Source organism: Arvicanthis niloticus, chromosome 9 (genome assembly GCF_011762505.2).
Source record: "Arvicanthis niloticus isolate mArvNil1 chromosome 9, mArvNil1.pat.X, whole genome shotgun sequence".
Lineage (NCBI taxonomy): Eukaryota > Metazoa > Chordata > Mammalia > Rodentia > Muridae > Arvicanthis > Arvicanthis niloticus.
Genome location: NC_047666.1, coordinates 22,877,192 through 22,894,639, shown reverse-complemented (window position 1 = coordinate 22,894,639; position 17,448 = coordinate 22,877,192). Strand labels below are relative to the sequence as shown.

The 17,448-nt window shown below is 49.2% G+C and overlaps 1 protein-coding gene across 5 annotated transcripts in view; it reads right to left on the bottom strand.

Annotated features, from left to right (window-relative positions):
* Positions 1-211: 211 nt before the first annotated feature.
* Slc4a5 (solute carrier family 4 member 5) overlaps positions 212-17,448 on the bottom strand; it is an 89,360-nt gene continuing 72,123 nt past the window's right edge. For 4 of the 5 annotated variants that reach the window (XM_076939960.1, XM_034511568.2, XM_076939962.1 and 1 more), the window contains 8 exons: positions 16,451-16,612; positions 15,402-15,580; positions 13,882-13,954; positions 7,857-7,925; positions 7,046-7,219; positions 6,387-6,551; positions 3,337-3,404; positions 212-675 (listed from right to left, as the gene is read on the bottom strand). In XM_076939960.1, coding sequence (XP_076796075.1) covers positions 510-675; positions 3,337-3,404; positions 6,387-6,551; positions 7,046-7,219; positions 7,857-7,925; positions 13,882-13,954; positions 15,402-15,580; positions 16,451-16,612 — 1,056 coding nt within the window. In that variant the 3' untranslated portion in view covers positions 212-509. Of the gene's footprint in view, positions 676-3,336; positions 3,405-4,354; positions 4,440-6,386; positions 6,552-7,045; positions 7,220-7,856; positions 7,926-13,881; positions 13,955-15,401; positions 15,581-16,450; positions 16,613-17,448 lie in introns of those variants that run through there. The other variant, XM_076939961.1, reaches the window with a different exon arrangement.

Genomic DNA, 17,448 nt, shown 5'->3' with positions numbered 1-17,448 from the left:
TCAGTGTGTAGAAGGCCTAGCCACACTTAAAAAGCCAGGCCCACTGAACAGAGGACTGGACTTCAAGCAGGAGGTGAAAGATGACTCAACCATGTCCTACTGCAGGACACACTCAGACCTTCAAGACCATCAGGTCACTTAGATGTCAATCAAACCTTTGAAAAATACTAAACCAGTATTTGTTTTACATAGAAGAGACTAAATCAGTATATATTTTAAATGTAAGACCACTTCTGGCCATTTATTTTATTTGTAACTTTGGAAAACTTTTTTTTTTTCACAAGAAAGGTTATATCTATGCTGGGTGGCATTGTAAGCCGTATGTTTTGGCTATTTTAAGAACTGCAAAGGGAAGGGGGGAACTTTGTATCTATGTTGGATGTCCCTGAAAGGCCTCTAGTTGTGTCTGGTCAGTGGGTAAGGAAGCAGGTGAAAGGCTTAGCACACGCTCTAGATGAAGCCAGGGCCAGGTTTTACCCTGCCCCCCAGCCTGGACGAGCAGTGCTGGACTAGAGGGTGGTCTCCCCGCCCACCTGTCTCCCATAGTCCTCGTCGTCTGTGAGGTTGAGGTCAGGCTCCATCTCTATTCTCACCTGTGGCACCATGAAGACCGGACTCCGTGAGTAGCTGAAAGCAGGTGAAGCCGGACAAGAGATTTTGAAATGCAGGGTGATGCTGAGTGAGACAGAGCAGGAAGAAAGAATGAGAGTCTAGTCTGTGTGGTCAGCACCAGGTGCAGAGCATCGCTCTGGCGGAACAGTGCTGTTGCTGCTTATCAACGTAAAAAGTATGTGTGTGGGTGTTTGCATGTATGTCTGTGCACCACATGCATGCAAGCTTTTTTTTTAAACAAAAGTTCTTTTTTTTCTTTTTAAAAAAGGTTTACTTATATGAGTACACTGTAGCTGTTTTTAAACATACCAGAAGAGGGCATCAAATCCTATTACAGATGGTTGTGAGCCGTCATGTGGTTGCTAGGAATTGAACTCAGAACCATTGGAAGAACAGTCAGTGCTCTTAACTGCTGAGCCATCTCCCCAGCCCCTAAATGAAAATTCTTAACGATCCATGCAGCACTCGTGAGGCAGAGACAGGAGGATCCGAATTCAAGAGCAGTCTGGGCTACGTTAGTGAAACCCAGTCTCAGAAAAGTTACTTATTGCATACATTATTTATTTATGGATGTTTGGGGGTTAGAGAGTGGAGGTCAGAGGACCATGCAGGAGTTGATTATCTCTGTCCAACATATGGGTCCCAGGGATTAAACTCCAATCATGTGTTATTTTTTCTAGAAGGGTCGTACTGTATAGACCAGGCTAACCTCGAACTTGCAGAGACCTGCCCACCTCTGCCTCCCAGATGTTGGTATTAAAGGCATGAGCCACCATTTTTCTGAACTCAGGTTTGGTGGCAAGTGCCTATACCCACTGAGCCATCTTGCTGGCCTTTTTTATGTTGTTTTTTGATACCGGGTCTCTTGTAGCCTCAGACTTTCTTTGTAGCTAACAATGGCCTTGAATTCCTGGTCCTCCTGCTTCTGCTTCTCAGAGGCATGAACTCAGTGCATCCAGAGAACAAAGTGTCCTCTATCTGTTGGGCTTTCAGCCAGTCACTGAACTGGTCACAGCCTTTTTTAACCTACTTAAATGGCTGCCAAAGCCAACTTGCTGAATCATAAATCTGACTGTTCTGTTCTCACTGTTCAAAGGACAGCATCCAGACTCCATAGCATGGCAGACAGAGCCCGCCAGAACTTCCCATCCATCCTTGTGGGTGTGCTTTCAAATGTTGCCTTAGGCATGTTCCCACGGCCTGGACTGGACTTTCCTCCTCTGCTCTGGCCCAGTCTGCACCAGGCAGGTCTTTCTGTCCTGGATAAGACTATTTATTCCCTTGAGATCACCAGCTTTATGTGTGCCAATGCTTGCTCTCACACATGGCACTCACTGTGTCTTTGCATGTCCCTCTACTACCCCAAGTATGGCACCTCATGCCTGGCAGGTATGTCTGTACAACACATGTGTGCCTGGTAGTCCACAAGAAGGGCTCAGATCACCCAGAACTGGGGAGACAAATGGTCCCAGGCAGCCATGTGGATGTTAGAAGCCAAACTTGGATCCTCTGGAAAAGCTGCTGGAGAATGCAACCTGCGAGCCATCTCACCAGCCCGCCATCTCTCAGTCCACCCATCCCTTGGACCTCCAGCCGGCCCCTCCCCCCATCTCCCAGTCCCCACCCCTCTGGCTTTAAAGCCTTACGTATGTCCATCCAGGTCCCATCGCCCGAGCCCTTTCTTCTCTGGAGAGAACTCCTTTACTTCCCACTGCTTCCACAGAGTTGGGGAAACACCAGTGCCTATGGCAAGCGCCATCTCTAGCTAACTAACTAAATTGTCTGCATTTATGAACTTGTTCGGTGGCTCTGCGTAATTTAACAGTTTCTTTTTAATTCCTTCTCTTGGTGTAGGCTCTTGTTTGCAGAGGAGTTAGTTAGAGATTTGATTTGGTATAAACTTTTTCTTCTTTACCTTCAATACATTTGGGGGGTGATGGCTCAGTGGTTAAGGAGCACTTGTACTTGCCGAGGATAGCTCTTGCACCCATGTGGTGGCTCCTAACCGCCTACAGCACCAGTTCTGGGGGAATCTGATGTCCTCTCTGGCCTCTACACGCACCCACACAGCCTGACGCGGACACCCAAGCAGCTTGAGTCATATTCGGGACCTGCTGTGTGCACAACTCTCTTCATGTCTAGCATGTCATCTAGAACAAGCAAGGATCACATTCGGATGATCCTTTTCCTGAATGTTTCTATCTCTACTTTCTAGTTAGCTTTCTTCGATCTTTACCTGTCCTGTGCTAACTAACCCCGCTGTTTTATTCTTTCGAGTACCTTGTGTTTGGACCCTTCGCATAGCTACCCAAGCTTCCTCGGTACAGATAATCAAGCTGGCTTTCATAGTAAAATAGCTGCTTTCTTTGTTCCGTGTGTACTTTCAGTATTCTATGCAGTGGTCTGCAGTAGTTCCTTTTCTAAAGTTGAATTCCTTTGTGCATTGAAACCCTCTGATGGCAATGAATGCACACATTTAGTTCTTGATCTCCAGAGGGCCAGCAGAGCTGGCCTAGCCCCTTAAGCCTGAAGCCATTGCTTAGGCTTGTCGATGCTCAAGAGTCTACCTCACGCCCTCCCAGCCCCCGCTGAGAAGCTACTGGCAGGTCATAGCTGCTGGGGGAGGGAGTCATTTCCTTATGAGTGTACTCACTGATAAGTCACCCATGACCCAGTCAATAGCCCCAGACCCACGCACATGGAGAAGCGACAGCCAGCCTTTACCTTCGATCCAGCTCTGAGCCGCTGAAGGAGGAGTCAGAGAGAGTAGCTCCAACTGGAAGACCTTTTTCCTGGAGGGAGATGAGGAGGCCAGCTGTGAGCAGGTCCAGCAGAGTACAGGGGACGTTCTAGTTCTACAGAACCCCCTCACCCTCTCTGCGTTCTGCTCTTCAGCACAAGGGGAAGGAAGACTGGGGCCTCACAGAGGATAGGTTGCTTCAGGGTCAATGTCTCATACAGGGGCCCTTAGCTGGTTAGAAAGGAAAGAGACATGGGGCCTGGACTGAGAGGATGACAAAAAGTAGGACAGGAGAAGAAGAAACCTCAAGTGACTTTGTGCTATGATGAAGAGTTCTCAAGGGCCCCTGAAGGTGCCGACAGGATGTGCTCGCCCCCTGGTACCTGACCTGTCTTTGAGAAGAGTGACAAGTTCTGATAGGATACTCCATTGTCTATGATCAGTGTTCCATTACATCCTTCAAAAGACTACAAGGACAGGTGGGACTGTCCATCACTGGGGAAGAATTAGAAGCCGGGGAAGCATCTAGAAGGGACTTCATGAGCATAAGCTAACTTCCCTAAGCAACCTCCCCATCAGCAGTGGCAGGTGCCTGTGACTTTCACAGGATCACAGCCTAATACCAGAGCTGGACTCATCCATGGCTGTCTCTCTAATACGGAACAACGACTGGGAGTCTCAATCATCACAGTTCCAGGGAAATGTAGGAGACTCGGGGGCCACAATTGAACAGATGTGTTTTAAAACAATGAAGGGGAAGACCAGCAAAGCCGTGGGGGGGGGGGGGGGGTGCAAAGGAAAGTTAGGAATGTCTGAAGTGAAGACTGAAGGATGTTCTTTTATTGGGGAGGGGTGTCTCCATACAGTGGCATTTCTATGCTCTTGGCCAGGAGACCTCAGCATCTACAACAAGGAGAGCACTGAGCTGCAAGGGGAGGTCCCTCGGGACTGGGAGGAAGATTGGACGTGAGCAGGAAGGGAGAAAGCAGGTGCTTTACTTACTGGCAACACAGTGGATACCATTTTGGGGATCAGATGGGATACCTTCCATGGGGATCTTTACAACTGAGGGAGGAAGGAACTGGGGCTGGAGAAAAACAGTGGGAAAGCAGATAAACACCAAGACAGCCACTCGGGTTTCCTCAATGAGACGCAAGATGCATATATATACACATGTGAGCCACTGTCCTCTTCCAACCCAGACCAAGTACTGAGGGCTGCAGTAAACACTGGGGCCCACCGAGGCACCGAGGCACAGTTACCCACTGTTCTACAGCCCAGAACACAGGCAGGAATCCAGCCAGGAATATCTCTCCCAAGGGTATAATCTGGGTAAGCAGTCACTGTGAGTGACTCGCACACACTACAGCGGCATTGCCATTAAGACAGGTGTAAGATGGGTTTAAGTGACTCAGATCTCATTCTTCTACTGAGTAAATGTATCCTAAAATGCACAGACGGTTTCCCTCAGACCTGGAGTGACTCCTGGCACATAGGAGTTACTCAGCTGTTTACTGAAGAAACCAAAGAAAAAGCATTTATTTTAAAAAGGCACTTGGGGTGTGTGTGTGCTGGAGAGGTGGCTCAGTGGTTAAGACCACTGGCCGCTCTTCCAGAAATTTTGGGTTCCATTCCCAACAACCACATGGCAGCTCACAACTGTCTGTAACTCCAGTTCCAGGTGAGCCGACACCCTCACACAGACACACACATGCAGGCAAAACAGCCATATAATAAAATAACAAAAAACGAAAAAGACCCTTGGTGGAGGGCAGGGCTGGAGAGATGGCTCAGCAGCTAAGAACTCTGGCAGCTCATCGTTGGAGTCTGGTTCCCAGCACCACACTTGGGTGTCTCACAGTCGCCTGTAACTCCAGCCCCGGGGATCTGACGCCCCCTACTGGCTGCTACAGGCACCTGCACTCGCAAGCACATAGCCACATACATGCACCCAGACAGATACTGGCAATACAACATAATTAAAAAATAAATCTCAAAATAAAAGAAGATGCTGAGACTCTAGCCCTCCCTCCTTTTCTCCCTCCCTCCCTTTATAGGCTGCCCTTAAATTTCTGATCCTCCTGTCTCAGCCTCTTGACCTAACACTCGACTTCAACTAACAGGTATGCACGACCATGCCTGGCTTATAAGGTACTAGAACTAGAACCCAGAGCTTCATGCGTGCTTCACAAGCTCTCTGCCAACTGAGCTATCCCCTGCCCCAGAACTCTCTCCTTTGTTAAGGTGCATAAAGGCTCTCTCCTGTAGGAGGACAACAGTTAAGGGAGGGGAAGTCATTACAGTTAGATTTGCCTGTGAAAAGTTTTTCATTTGCAAAAGGTAGGTGAAGGTGGCCGGCTTGAGTCAAATGGGAGGGAGCGGGAATTTGGCACCAGGAAAAGGAATAACCGAAGTAGGAACGGGGTGCTTAATTCTTAGACAGTGGCTGTGTATCCATCTTGGGAGGCCATGTTCCATTTGGGAAAGTGCTGTCATTATTTGGAGTGAGTGCTTGAATCAGGAAACCTTTCAGCCTGGTGTTTTGGTGTCTGCCGCATGGCGTGGGCTGACACTTGGCTGGGATGAAAGAAGCACAGGAGAGGGGAAGAGCAGGTGGGGCAACCACATGGTTCCTCTGCCTTCAGTGAAGACAGTGTCTCCCGCTTCCATCCCTGATCCCACGCAGGGAGGCCCAAGCTAAGCTGTTACCAGGGTGACATCCTGAGTCCAGGCCCGATGTCAGTTCCCACTGATCTCTCTCCCCAGACCTGCTCCTTTCTCAGGCAATTCTTCTTACAACTACCTTTCATGCCCCAGGGTCTTGAAACTAAGAACCCACAGAAGTGGCCATCACCTGCTTCTAGGCAGACAAGCTCACTAGTTCTGACTACCCTGAGGATATTTCCAGGAACAGATGGGGTCTTAGCACCCAAAACCACACAGATGGGGTCTTAGCACCCACGACCACCCACAAGGCCATCCCTCGCTCAGGCAGAACCAAGTCTCTCAGTCTCTGCCTTCTGCCCAGACTCACCATCCCCACCTCCTCCTCTGCGTTCTCGTGGACATCTTTCCTTCTCTTCTTTTTCTTGTCTGTCTCCTTTTTCTCCTTCTCTGGGAGGATATTGTCAATCCAGGCCAGGTCATGCTGGGAGAAAACCAAGTCCAGGAGCCTTCTAACAATGATAAGGCCCAGGATCTGGGGTGGGAAGAAGGGCAGAAAGGCTAAAACTTCAATGGGAGTTCAAAGACGACTGAAAACTTGTGTTTTCTCCCCAGTTGGCTGAGGTCAGGGACCATGTGTGGCCAGTGTCTTTGCAGCCATTCCAATGTCCCCAAGACTAACTAGCCAGCAAGCCCAGAAGAACACAACATCTCTGCCCCTTTGATGATCCATTAAGCTTTTCAAATGCATTTGTTTTACATGGTAATAAGCTTACTATTTATACTTCCGTCTCCAGTCTGAGGTTCAGCCCTGGGACCTTTGCCTTTTTCCTTTGTTCTGCTTCTTCGATCCTGCTCCACCCTTCCCCAGCCCACCTGCCCATCAGGGGAGGTTGGCTGACTTCTGTGGGTTTCTCTGCAGGGTCCTGTTTCTATGGTCCTGTTCTCTGCTCACTGGCACTGAACCTGCTGGTGGCACTGCCCCACCCAATCTGCCAAGCACCAAGGAACCCACCGCACCCTCCTCACCATGACCGGAAAGATGATAGCAGCCACGGTGGACTTAAGGATCCAGAGCAGGGCCAGGCAGAGGATCTGCACCAGGGTGAACAGGTGGATCCGGCGAAGGGGCACGTGCCGCAGGAAGGCGTGGTCCGGCTGGTGCTTGGCTGGCATGAGGAACAGCTTACAGCGTTCCCAGAACTGGCAAGAATATAGCGTAGGATTCAACCAAGAGGTCAAACCCCAGGGCCAAAGGCCTACTGGGCTCTGGGACTGGGGGACACGGGTGGTAGGGTCATGGGGAAGGGACTCCTAATTGGGCCTTATGATAGGCTAGTGGTATGTAGACATGTATAACATAGGGAAGGAGCCCAAGCACTGGATATAGGAAACAGCCTGCAGAGAGTGACTAAAGGAACATGAACATGGTCCATATGTGAGGGAAAAGAAACCCTCTTAACAGCAGCTCAAACTGCCTGGCCCTCCATGGAGGTCCTGGGGTCATGGAGAAACAGAACAAAACAAAATCCTTTCTTTTATAGAGTGCCTTTAGGGAATTAGGGAGGCAAGGTTCATAACAGTTAGCTTGACCTGGTTTTCAAATTCTGAGCCTCAGTTTCTCCATCTGTAAAATGGGAATCTAAGGGCCTAATTTCATAGATTATATGATCCCTGTAAAATACTTAGTGTAGTCATTTTGGTGGCACAGTGGAAGTAGCATCATCACCATTATTCTCTCATGGAACTGGGACAGCAAACATTAAGGGTCTTGGTAGCACAAACTAGACATGAAGTTCTGGCTCTTGGTCACATTAGCCTGGGGAGGATACAACCTTACCTGGATGCCATTCAGGGAGGCCACTCCCATGTAGAGGAAGACTCCATAGAGCACTGGCAGAGGGATGTACTGAAATGAGAGGAGAGGTTTGGGCTGGGGAGGGTCCTCGCTATTCGGTGATGGACAGGGGTGTTAGCCAACCACAGAGAGTGCTGGAGAGCTGGCCTTTGAAGGAACTGAGGGTCCAAAAGCAGAACTAAAGCCAGACGATGTGAGGTGAGGGGCATGAGGATGGGCTAACAGGCCTCCAGCTTGGGTGGCCATACCAGCCTGCAGCTGCTTTCCAAGACTGGCTGCTCTCCCAGCCACTCAGAATCTGTACCATGTGGGTTACTCCTTCCAGCAGGAGGGAAAGCCGCACAGACTGTGCACTACTCAACTCCACCAGATTCTTTCCATGTCTGCCTCAGCTGACAGCCACAGAAGGGGCTGGGACCCTTGGTGAGCTGAGCAGAAGCAAGTAACAGAAGACACAGGTTATAGGCAGCATTGTCTGGACTAAGGAGCACAGATCCCACAGCTCACCACCGATGGAGGGTCCTTCCTTGCAAACAAGAACAACAGTTTGCTTTTTCAACAATGGAACCATGTCGTTTACTCTGTCCCACAATCATTATTCAGAATCTTCAAAAGTCTTCTTTCCACCACCTGGCTAGGCTGTATTTCTCTTCCTTTTTTTCTTTATCTGTGCCTGGGCTTGCTGCTGAACCAAGGCTGGCCTGCCTTGCTCTTGGGAGAACACTTGGTAAGCAAGCACAAAGTCTGATACCTATATGGGCTGCCTAACCTGCAGGTGCCATTTAAGAATGCTGAGAGGGGCCGGAGGGGATGCTTGGCAGGCGAGAGCATCAGCATCATATCAAGTGGTTCCGGCTCCAGGGGGCTCATGCCCTCTTCTGGCCTCCACGGTGCCTGTGTTCATGTGTGCATATCCACACACAAACATACATACATACATACATACATACATACATACATACATACATACACATAGTTTGTTTGTTTGTTTGTTTGTTTGTTTGTTTTGGTTTTTTGAGACAGGGTTTCTCTGTGTAGCCCTGGCTGTCCTGGAGCTCACTCTGTAGACCAGGCTGGCCTCGAACTCAGAAATCTGCCTGCCTCTGCCTCCCAAGTGCTGGGATTAAAGGCGTGCGCCACCACAGCCCGGCCACACACATAGTTTTAAAAAGTAAAATAAATCTTTAAAAGAAAGAATGTTAAAACATCCAAGCACGCAAATGATCTCTAAGTTGGATTGTTCAACGTTTAAGCACTAAGACTTGTTGGATCTAAATGTTGTAAGCTTCCATCCCAAGGCATTTGTGCTAAAAGTTAAAAAGGGATTTAGGTAACCTTTGCACTTTCCCACTAACATGTGGCTTGTGAAAAATGTCCTACTTATAAAACAACATAAAAAGTCACTAAGTTAACACTGTGCAAACTGCACTCAAAGTATAGGGGCAATTGAAAGAAAACCTTAAATAAAAATGTAATACTATGCCAGCATCGTGGCTCTTCTTTGTAATCCCAGCACTTGAGGGGCTGAAAGGTTATGAAAACTTTGAGACCAGCCTGGTCTACACCTCAAGTTCCAGGCCACTCAGGGTTACATAGTGAGACACCATCTATGAGAATAAAAGAGCAAGGAGAGATGGCTCATGATTAAGAGTGCTTGCTGCCCTCCCAGAGGACCCGAGTCCTGTTCTCAGCACTCACAATGGTTGGCTCGCAACTGCTCCGATGATCAAACGCCCTCCTCTGGCTTCTGACAGTACCCAAACAAACGTGACAGTCACTCACACAGACGCACATGTGAATAAAATAAGTATTTAAAATACTAATCAAGGGCCAGGCAAATTGGTGCACGTCTTTAATCCCAGTACTTGGAAGGCAGAGGCAGGAGGATCTCTGTGAGTTCGAGGTCAGCCTGGACTACAGAGTGAGTCCAGGACAGAAACCCTGTCTCGAAAAAACAAAACAAAACAAAACCAAGATAAAGAAAACACAGAGATTAGAGGCATGCACCCTAATTAGCTATCAAACTGCCTGGTTTACTCAGTGCTTGGGATATAATGAGAATGGAGCCCAAGGGCTCCTGCATGCTTGGTAAGTGCTCTTCCAGCTGAGCTACAGGCCTAGAATTTTGAAAACACAGCACCCAGAGCCTGGGAAGCTCTTGATACTCACTCTCAGGGTGCTGTATTTCTTGTCACTTTCTCACAGTTGGACTGTGTGGCTCAGCAGGGCTCATGTCAGCAGCACCCCAGCCCACACTTCAGCTTCCTGGGGTAAACTTTCTCATGCCCTGGGTTTGTAGCTCTGGTGAGAGATGTGGTTGTTTGGCACTGACTGGAAAGAACTTCACTAATGTTTGAAATCCTAGCTTTACATTTTTTATTTTAGTTTTTATGTGTGTGTGAGAGAGTGTGCCAGGTAAGTGTGGAGCCCTCAGAGGCCAGAAGAGGCAGGTAAGACTTCCTGGAATACGAGTATGGCTATGAGATGCCTGGTGTGGAAGCTCGGATCCAAACTCAAGTCCTTGCAGCGAGCTCTCTTAACTACTGAGCCGTCTCTCCAGCCCCCAAAGCCTTTTTTATAGGCAGGCGTGCCCCTTGAGGTGTTCACACCACATCCTGTGGGTTATGATCCTGATCCTCCACTGGGGATGCGACCCAGTTTCTCACCTGCACCACTGAGCTCCACGAAAACCCTTATTTCTATTGTTATTTTATACTGCTGTAGGTCTGCTGCCCTAGACTAAGAACACAGACAACATTAGCACAAGATCAGATGTCAAAAGTGTGAGCATAAAAGACCGGCCACTACACACAGGATGTGATAAATGTGCCCATCAAAGAACTGATCACATTGTAAATGGAACAAAAGGATGGAGACTACGGTAGAACTTTCCAGCTGCTCTCTCAGTCGATTCACCACACAGAGACAAGCTGGTGTGGACCGGCTGTATGCTGAACACACCACCGCAGCTGGACGAAAGCCCGACATTATCACAAAGTATAGGGAGGAACCTTGGGTCACTAAATCATGCTCTTTTAGACTATTGGCCTTTGACACAAACACCTGTCAAACAGTATTAGGACTGACACATGATGGTTCTTTGGAAACCTTTTCACAATGAAGACTCCTTGCACACCTAAAATACACTTTGGGGGCTGGGCAGTGGTGGCACATGCCTTTAATCCCAGCACTTGGGAGGCAGAGGCAGGCAAATTTCTGAGTTCGAGGCCAGCCTGGTCTACAGAGCGAGTTTCAGGACAGTCGGGGCTACACAGAGAAACCCTGTCTCGAGAAACCAAAACAAACAAACAAACAAACAAAAACCACTTTGGGGCCAAGGAGATGCTCAGTAAGTGAAGTCTCCTGACACTGAACCTGACAAGGAGGCAAGAGAGAACCGATTCCTGTAAGTTGTGCTCTGACCTACACACACACCACAAACCACACACTCGTGCACACACACACAGATAAAAATGTAAAAACTGAGAGTGATTCTGTGGTCTGGAACTACAGCCCAGTGGCCGAGCACTGACTAGAATCCTTGAGACCTTGAGTTCCATCCCTGAGACAAAAAAAGTGGTTCTGGGTTCACCTGTGATTGCGCCAGGGCCTTGCGTGTGCCTGGCGAGCATTATGCAAGCCTCAAAAGTGTTAGGCGGTCTTTCCGCCACTGCTTGTCCCCCCTCCCTCGTCTCCCCCCCCCCTTTTCACTGCACTGCTTGTCTTGAGCCTAGGTCAGCCCCGAGTTCTGTAGCACATGCTGGCCTTGAACTTGTGACTCTTTGTTTCATTTTCCCAAGTTACAGCCCTAGGCTATCAAACCTGGCTCTTCAAAGTGTGCTTGATTTTACTTGTATTCACTTAATCAACTTTCAAAGCATAGTATACTCATTTAAAAAAAAGATTCATCTTTATTTTGTGTGTCCGACTGTTTTTTGGCTGTATATATGTATGTGTTTAGCATGTGTGCCTGGTGCCCGCTGAGGCCAGAAGAAGACATCAGAGTCTCTGAAACTGGAGTTGCAGATGGTTGTGAACTGCCGAGAGGGTGCTGAGAACCAAACCCAGGTTCTCTGCAAAAGCCACCAGTGTTCTTAACCACCGAGGCATCTCTCCAGCCTCTATTTTTACATTGATTGATTGATTGATTGATTGATTGATTGTGTGTGTGTGTGTGATCATGTGGTCAGCTCACTGAGCACATAGGACGGTCAGAGGACAGCCTTATGAGTTGATGCTCTCCTGCCATCAGATGGTCCAGGGGATCACACTCGATTGGTAGCCTCAGCAACAGGTAGCTCCCTTTACTTGCTGAACTATCTCAATGGCCTGCAAACAACCATTTTCAAATGAATGAAAAAGACCTGCCCGGCTGTGTGTGATCTGATCCATACACGATGAAGACCTTCCTCTGAAGGACCCAGCTGCACACCCACTACTCAGATGTGTCCAGAATTGTTTTTAAGCCAGAAAGAAACACTTGTCATAGTGAGCAAATCAGTGGCTGTTCATTCCTTTCTTTCTTTATCACAAAGTATAGGGAGGAACCTTGGGTCACTAAATCATGCTCTTTTAGACTATTGGCCTTTGACACAAACACCTGTCAAACAGTATTAGGACTGACACATGATGGTTCTTTTGGAAACCTTTTCACAATGAAGACTCCTTGCACACCTAAAATACACTTTGGGGGCTGGGCAGTGGTGGCACATGCCTTTAATCCCAGCACTTGGGAGGCAGAGGCAGGCAAATTTCTGAGTTCGAGGCCAGCCTGGTCTACAGAGCGAGTTTCAGGACAGTCGGGGCTGATTTCAGAATCAGCTGTTTTAAGAGATTTAAAGGCGGGAGAAGGGAATGGCTACAACATTGGACTAAGTTTAATATGAAAGGAAAGTCCTGGGCTGCAGAGAGGGCTCTGCCAGTAAAGTGCCTGATGCACAGACCAAGGTCCTGAGTTGAACCCTCGGGAGCCACGTGAAGAGGCCAGGTGTGGGGGTGCATAGCTGCTGTCCCAGCACTGTGAAGGCAGAGGTGAGAGGATCCCTTGAGCTTGTGGCCAGTCTAGCCAAATGTGTGAGCTTCGGGTTCAGTGAGACCCTGTCTCAAAAAAATAAGGTAAAGAAACCAGCAGGATGGCTCAGGGGTTAAGAACACACATTGCTTTTGTAGAGAACCTGAGTTCAGTTCTCAGCACCTACTTGGGTGGCTCACAACCTCCTGAAATTCCCCGGGATCTAGCACCTCAAGATTCCATGAGTGGTCTATAAACACACACACACACACACACACACACACGCACACGCACACGCACACGCACACGCACACGCACACGCACGCACACACATAGATGCACATTCACATATGTTTGAGTGCACATACACATATACATGAAGGAAAGTCTTAGTGGCCAATCTTAGTGAATGACAGGACCAAGAATAGGCAACTAGATGTGGTAGAGAAGAGAGTAGAGAGACCTGTCAGAACTACCCCATTCCTGACTGGTAAGTGAATTCCCTAAAGGACACGGCCTTGAATGCACCCCTGCTACAGTGTCCTCTGGCATTGGGACGGGAGCAAGAGGAGTTTCAAGCTTTGGGAAAAAGTCAATTATGTGCCCAAGATATACAAGACAAGGAGTGGGGATGGTACCTGTAAAAAAGCTTGGGGATTCCCATGTGCAAAGCTTACAGTCAGAAAATGGGAAGAACAAGATCTGGAGTGAGCTCTAAGCACAGCAATGTGGTCTGGCCCAGCTCTCGGGGTCGTGGACTAAGCAGGACAGAACACTACAGAAGTCCTTGGAAAAGAACGTCCTCCCGAAAGGTGACAGTGGCCCCTGGAGGAGGTGGGACAGAACAGACATGATGGCAATACTGATGGCATACTGTGTGACATCACAGAAAATGCTGAATGACGGACCCCATCTTGGCCCATTCATATCTTGCCTTTCTTATAGCTTGTAGGCTGGTGGCCCCTGGTCTTTGGGAGAGATGGGGTAGAGCCTCACCTTCAGGATAGGAGCCAGGAAGACGGAGATGCCTGTCAGGATGAAGACCATGACTCCAGTAATTCTTTGCTCCCTGAAGGAGATGAACACACAGTCAGGTGTGACCTGAAGGAAACTCAGTAACGAGTCCCAGCCTGTTCAGCTTTTCTGCTGAATTGAAGCTTATTACACCCAATGATATGGACCTGGGGGCTTCCTTAATTGGGCTCTATTTTGCACCCCAAGGCCCCGATGACCTGGTTAGGAAAGGCAGGGAGCACCTGGCCAGCCCAGAGCATTGTGAGGGGTGTCAGGGATGCTGTTCAGTGCCTAACAGCTGGGTGCTTGAGCTATGTGGACTTAGGCTGACTGCTGGCTCTGCTTCTCATGTGTAGACAATATCAGGCAAGGCCATGAACAGCCTGAGCTGGGTACAGTAGGAATAACAACACTGCTATCAGGAGACTGTAAAGTGCTCAGTGCCCTGCTTTGTGGATGAGCCCCTATCCCTGGGACTCACAGGGGATGAAGACCTGGGAAGGTGCCCTGATTGTTGGCAAAAGAGGCAGTGGGAGCAGGAGGCGCAAGTAGGGTTTCCTTCACTGTCAGGCCCTGGTATAACCCAGATTGCAGCTATAGGCTCTGGGCAGATTGCTTAGATCTAGGGAGAGGACTAGGAGAGGACCCCACCCTGGCCAGTCTTGAGCATTTCAACCAAGCAAAGGGTTCTCCCTCGTGGCATGCCAGGTAGCCCTTGTGTCCCAAGGACACAGGAGATTCCCAGGGCAGCCATTTTGGAGACCATTGGGGTCTGGCATGAACCTTGGGAACCCAAAAGGGTAGGGGATATGCTTTCCTGCATAAACCAGCTTGGGGTCCTGACATGGGGCAGGAATGGAGAGGAAAGGAGTAACAATGGAGAGGAAATAGAAGTAACAAGCCAGGGAGGGCTATGGGTTGGAATCCCGGTTGGGTCCAGAAAGGCTCTCAGGCGACTAACCAGGATGTGAACCTATGGGGAGGTCTCCAGAGGATCTTGAGGAAAGACAAATCAAGAACAAGAAGAGGCCCTACCATGGGTGAGACTCTAAAGCAACCTGTGGGTTGTGACCCCTTTGGGGGTCGCATATCAAATATTTGCATTATGATTCATAGCAGAAACAAAATTACAATTATGAAATATCAATGAAATAATTTTATGGTTGGGGTCCCTACAACATGAAGAACTGTATTAAAGGGTTGCAGCATCAGGAAGCTGTGTTCTAGAGGGGATGAGAGAGAGAGAGAGAGAGTGTGTGTGTGTGTGTGTGTGTGTGTGTGTGTGTATGTGTTACTACTGGAGACTACTAAGAAAAAAGTATCAGTTAGAACTGATAGAATTGAATTTTCATCTCTCTTTCCCTTTAGAATATTCCTCCTATGGCTGTGGTTTCAGAGGTCGCAGGGAAAGCCTTTCTTACCCAAATACCCTGAGGGAAAATAATTCCCTCCCCTTAAGATGTCCACGCCTGTTCAGGTGACCCAGTCTTTCTCCCTCCTACCTGACCCCCAGGAACTGGGGCTGTTCCCCTGGGGCACTGGTCTCCGTCTCCATCTTGAGGCTGTCGATGTGAGCGATGGAGATGACCGTGGCAGCCACATACCAGGGGAGCCCCATGAAGGAGCACAGGGCCATAAGGATGCCCACCCAGAAGAGGTCCAGATGGTAGCCGGCGGCCTTCTGTAGGACAGTGGAACAGGAGAAATTCTGGGAACCTGATCCTTCCCGAAGCAACCATTTGATGGAGCATGGCTCCCCCTGCCTACCAGAGTATATTCTCTGTCCCCACTGAGACACTCACGGGGGCAGACACTCAGGACTTAGGAAGTATATGGGCCTCACTATCCCCCAAAGTGGCATTAGCTGCCACCTTGTCTAAAAATTTGAGCCTGGGCCACAGGGTGGGAAAAGGGTGCTCAGGCTTGGGAAAGCCCTAGGTTTGGTCCTTGGTGAGACGAGCTCATGCAGGCTGGAGAGATGGCTCAGCAGTTAAGAGCACTGACTGCTCTTCCAGAGGTCCGGAGTTCAATTCCCAGCAACCACATGGTGACTCACAACCATCTGTAACGGGATCTGATGCCTTCCTCTGGTGTGTCTGAGGAGAATGACAGTGTACTCATATACATTAAATAAATACATCTTAAAAAAATAATAATAAAGAATAACTCATGCCCAGTAGCCACAGCCAGAGTTTGGTTCCGACAAACTCGGTGGGGTGAGGAGTGGTGACTTGAGTCTCTGAAAGTCAGGGAGGGGTTCCAGGACACAGAAGGCTGAGGAAATTCCTCTGCCTCCTGATTTTAGGCCTAAACCCAGCAGCATGTGTGAGGTGCCCAAGTTTCATTATTAGGAGGTACACACCAGAGAGCGGGGTACCAGGAGGACCCAGCCTGAGCCTGCACCTAGTTCTCAGACCGAGCCACCTTGGACTTGTTCAAGAACACATCTCCCTCACCTAAAGGCACCACATGAGGACTTGTTTTCTCAAATTACAGAAGGGAGAACATTCCTCCTCCACTCCCCCCAACTATGCTCCTGGCTCAGCCTTACCCTCAGCTTGTTCTCCTTCCGGTTGACAATGACAGCAGTGATCTGCTGGTCCATGAAGATCAGGATGGTCACCAGCAGGGCGGGCAGGATACTGGCAGGGTACACCCACCAAGGGTTCTTTCCAAAAGGGGCAATGAACCAGCCTCGGTCAGGCCTTGTGGGCTGAGTAGAGCAAGTGGAGAGGCCTGTTCTTCTTCCTTGTCCAGACACTCACCCCCCCAAACCCCCGCCTTCCCACCACTCTCCTTTCCCCGCCCCCGCCCCCGCCCCCGAAGCTCTTCTCCACTACGATGATATTTTCCCTTAAAGATGTTAAGTACTTGCAACTTTAAAGAGAGTCAGAGGCAGACAGGCATGGGAAGGAGCACAGACCCAATGGGGCTAGAGAACTCAACAGGACCTAACAGGCTGCACCACCCTGGAAAAACAGGTGAAGCTCAGAGGGCAGCCAGGAGGGTGCACACAGGGAGACAAAAGGCCGAAATGAGACCCGACAGAATAAAACACTGGATGAGCTCAGGGCTGCCACTGCCTAAGGAGCTCTGAGAGCTGTGTGTAAAAGCCAAACATTAGTTCAGACCTGTGTGTTGAGAATGAAGAGTCATTTGTGTAGAGGTGGACATTTAAAAGGAAGGGGTGTGTGTGTGTGTGTGTGTGTGTGTGTGTGTGTGTGTGTGTGTGTGTGGAGTGTGCACGTGAGCATGCAAACCCAGAGTGGTACCTCAGGTGTCTTTCACTAGTGTCGTCCCTCATTGTCTTGATTTTCTGCCTCTGACTGACACAGCTCACTATCTGGGTTAGGCTGACTGGTCAGTGAGCACCCAGACTCCGCCTGTCTCTGTCTCTGATGCTGGGTTGCAGGTGCGCACATCCATGCCTGGCTTTTGCGGTGGGCGCTGGAGAGCCAAACTCAGATGCTCCCGATTTCAGAGCATCTTTTTCTGGTTTCCTGGGAACCACAGCTTTTGTTTAAGGCTAACACTACCTCAAAGGCAGGG